At 37.3% G+C, this 3,713-nt stretch overlaps 1 protein-coding gene across 1 annotated transcript; it reads left to right on the forward strand.

The window, feature by feature from the left end:
* Nucleotides 1–464: 464 nt before the first annotated feature.
* LOC108557305 (pre-mRNA 3' end processing protein WDR33-like) lies at nucleotides 465–2,222 on the forward strand (the record flags this gene model as incomplete). The annotated part of the gene is given in 6 exon segments (XM_017913764.1): nucleotides 465–664; nucleotides 903–1,001; nucleotides 1,057–1,415; nucleotides 1,477–1,689; nucleotides 1,788–1,967; nucleotides 2,051–2,222. Coding segments are annotated over 6 exon segments (1,223 nt in total), but the record flags the coding sequence as incomplete, so codon positions are not given.
* Between the last annotated feature and the right edge of the window lie 1,491 nt (nucleotides 2,223–3,713).

Genomic DNA, 3,713 nt, shown 5'->3' on the forward strand with positions numbered 1-3,713 from the left:
ATCAAGTTCAAAATTTCAAGTCATTCTTTTTAAGAAAGACTTAATTTATTACATATTTGTAAGTATAAAATAACAATGAACCATTTAACTTTCTTATCAGCTCAATCATTTTGTATGCATTTACATTCAACTTTCTATTTCCTGTTTAGAATCTAATTTATTTTTAAAGGACACTCACATTGAGATGAAATTTAATGATTTTTTACTTAAAAAAACATCAAAAGTATTGTCTAACAGTTTTCTTATATATTGTCAATCACTTTTCGAATCATTTATTAAATTAAAATTATATTAGGCCTAAATATGTCTTCAATACAGAAACGCGACATAGAGTGAAAACTTCTTACTAAGATTCGTTGTTTCTTTCTTCAATAGACGAAAACTCTGAAACTCAACATTTATTTCTTTAATGATTGAGCCTATCAATTGTTGTATGTCTAAGATGACATTTTCGTACTACTTTGTATTAATGCATATCTTTTGCAAATTTTTTTTCTTTCTTCATATTTCAGACCCACGACAGTCCGGTGCGAACGATGGTCTGGTCCCGCAACGACAGCTGGATGGTGACAGGAGACCACGCTGGTTACGTCAAGTACTGGCAGTCGAACATGAACAATGTGAAAATGTTCCAAGCGAATAAAGAGGACATCCGCGGAATAAGGTATCTACAAATTTTATATATTATATCTCTCGTTTTCAAATGATTTTTGTTCTTATTTTTCTGTTCGACTTTTCAGTGCCATTTCAATCAAACTATTATTCGATTTAATTTAAAAAAAAGAATATACATATTCTACGTAAATTACTTTAATTTTTCGGAGATAACTTGATTGTTTTTTATGTTTTTTGTTTGTTTATTTTCTTATTGGGATATATAATGATTGTGTGTGTTAAAATAGTTTCAGCCCGACGGATAGCAAATTTGTAACCTGTTCAGATGACGGGACGCTCCGCATTTGGGATTTCTTCAGGTACCAAGAGGAGAACGTTCTGCGAGGTAAGTTGTGACGATTTTACACATAGTACCGTGTTCTCATGCTGGGGGTTTTCATTTCATGGGGTGGACGTGAAGTGCGTTCATTGGCATCCGCAGAAGGGGCTGATCATCTCCGGCACCAAGGACAACCAGCAACCAATCAAACTGTGGGATCCGAAGAGTGGGCAGTCTCTGGCGACTTTGCACGCCCACAAGTCGACGGTGATGGATTTGAAGTGGAACGATAATGGCAACTGGTTGATCACCGCGTCGAGAGACCATCTGCTCAAGTTGTTCGATCTGAGGAATCTCAGGCAGGAAGTGCAAACGTTCAGAGGTCACAAGAAGGAAGCGTCGAGCGTAGCTTGGCATCCGCATCACGAGGGACTCCTCTGCAGCGGAGGATCTGACGGATCCATCATGTTTTGGAATGTCGGCTAATAACGAATTTCTCTTAACGAGAGTAACACAATGCAAACTAAACATGTCCATTTGCAGAGCTGACAAGGAGGTTGGTGCGATCGAGCAGGCCCATTACAGCACAGTATGGACGTTAGCTTGGCATCCGCTCGGACATATCCTGTGTTCCGGATCGAATGATCATACCAGCAAGTTTTGGTCGAGAAACATCCCCGGAGACCAAATGAGACATACATACAATTTGAACACTTTGTCATCGGGAGTCTCTGGAGCCGAGGATATTCACATTGGTAATGCTACACATTTTTTATGTATATAAACTAATGAATCTGATATGATATGAATATCGAACAATTTTAATTTGATAATCTTGCGTTTACGTGTGCAGATGAACCGTCAGTAATTCCAGGAATGGGACCAGAGGATAAAGTGGAGTCTTTGGATCCCGATGATTCTGACCTTCCTGGCAGTGATTTGGACCCAAATTCGAACGAAGACAAGAAGGCGAAGAAGGTGCCCTACAGTAAGCCAATTCCACAAAACTTCCAAGCGCAATGGAACAAAACTGGTATGTCATCTGAAACGAGCTTTTCATATTTATTGACGAAATTTTTACATATTTTATCGCTTTCTTTTTCATTTTCTCTGCAGATGAAGAGTCGCCAATTAATGAAGACATATCACAGATTGTGGACCGAGGAGCACCTCCGGATTTCATGTACAACGAGGGCGGCGATTTCAACTCGTCCAGGTACGATGACGACGACGATGATTACATGGACAACCGAAACTTCCAAAGCAACGGCGGAAACTTCAACAACCAGTTTGGACGGAACGGACCTCCACTTTGTTGTTACTTTTCAGTTATAAAATTAATCTGAAATCATCATCGCAGCTTGCCTCTACTATCTTCCTTCTACAGTTCTGTGATATTACGACGACACATATGAATTCTATTTCGTGATTGGAAATCATCATAATGGTAACTATTCACCGGAAATGTTCACATTGATAAACAGATTGTGAATAAAATTACTTCATCTCCTAAACTAAAATAAAAGTTAGTCTTTTAAAAACAATATTTTTTTAATTTTTCTTCATCACTTGTTCAAATTTATTTACAATTATCGATATTCAGGAGAAACTCTTGCTTTGTGATGAAAGACACATTTCCAACATTTACTTTACATCAATTCTTCATAATTTCAGCTAGTCATTTCTTAATTTTATTGATCTTTTCTCAAAGATTGTAGAACACAGATAATTTCATGAAATCTTTTCATCATCATCACCTTTATTATATTCTTCCAGCAGATCAGAACAATTCAAGAGGTTTGTCAACTAGCAATTCATCAATGAACTGTTATAATTTTCATTGACAAATATTATTTTTTTTTAGCAGCAGGTCATCCGCATATGCAATTTCACCTTTATTTAGGGATTTACCACCTCATTTAAAGTAAACCATGTAAAAACAAATTTCAATGTATTCACCCTAATGCAAAATTAAAGAAAATATATTAAATATATATCCATGTACAATTTTTATAGTAATCCGGTAAAACCAGGTTGGACGGTGTTCCTTCGCCCCGAGGTCCTGGCATTTCGTGTAGGCCTCACCAGATGATCCTGTTAAACCCTGAGGTTGACCACTGCCTGTGGTTCTTGCAATCTGATAAATCCCTGTATATACACCTGTATTTTCAATTAATTCGACTTTTTATCTCTGGTATAGTGTACAAAATCATAAAGTGCTAACCTGTATAATTCCAAAGGTTCCAGCTTTTCCTGGTTTGCCAATAACTGTTATGCCAGGTGGTCCGTCAGGGAGGCCCCTGAAAAACTCCTGTGTTAGTTCTTCATACTCTAGGTCTAGGATAACGTGCGGTTAGGTTAGGTATCATTTAGAAATTAGTCGATTACTGTAACGAGCACACAAATGTATATCTGAAGCCCCAGGTGTTCCGAGTCTGGCGGATCTTTTTCTAAGAATAAATTGTTATTGTACCTCTGAGCCTCTGAGATTTCAAAATATTGCGACCCTAAAGTGAAAAGAAAACCGCTCATAAACCTTCGATGGTCAACATTTTCGGAAAAATCCGAAGTTAAGTCATTTTTCGGCGCCAGCCAATGAAATTGAAATCCACCACCACAACCCATCCCAATTTGCATTTGCATCTTCACAATCGAGTAAACTTTGTGCGCACCTGGCATATATAAAATATACGTAAAAATAACTCCAATACTATACTAACGTCCAAGAAGAACAGAATCACTTGGACAACACTTCGTATTTAAAAATAAATACTAAAGA

Source organism: Nicrophorus vespilloides, unplaced genomic scaffold (genome assembly GCF_001412225.1).
Source record: "Nicrophorus vespilloides isolate i.1.1-1 unplaced genomic scaffold, Nicve_v1.0, whole genome shotgun sequence".
In the NCBI taxonomy this organism is placed as follows: Eukaryota; Metazoa; Arthropoda; class Insecta; order Coleoptera; family Silphidae; genus Nicrophorus; species Nicrophorus vespilloides.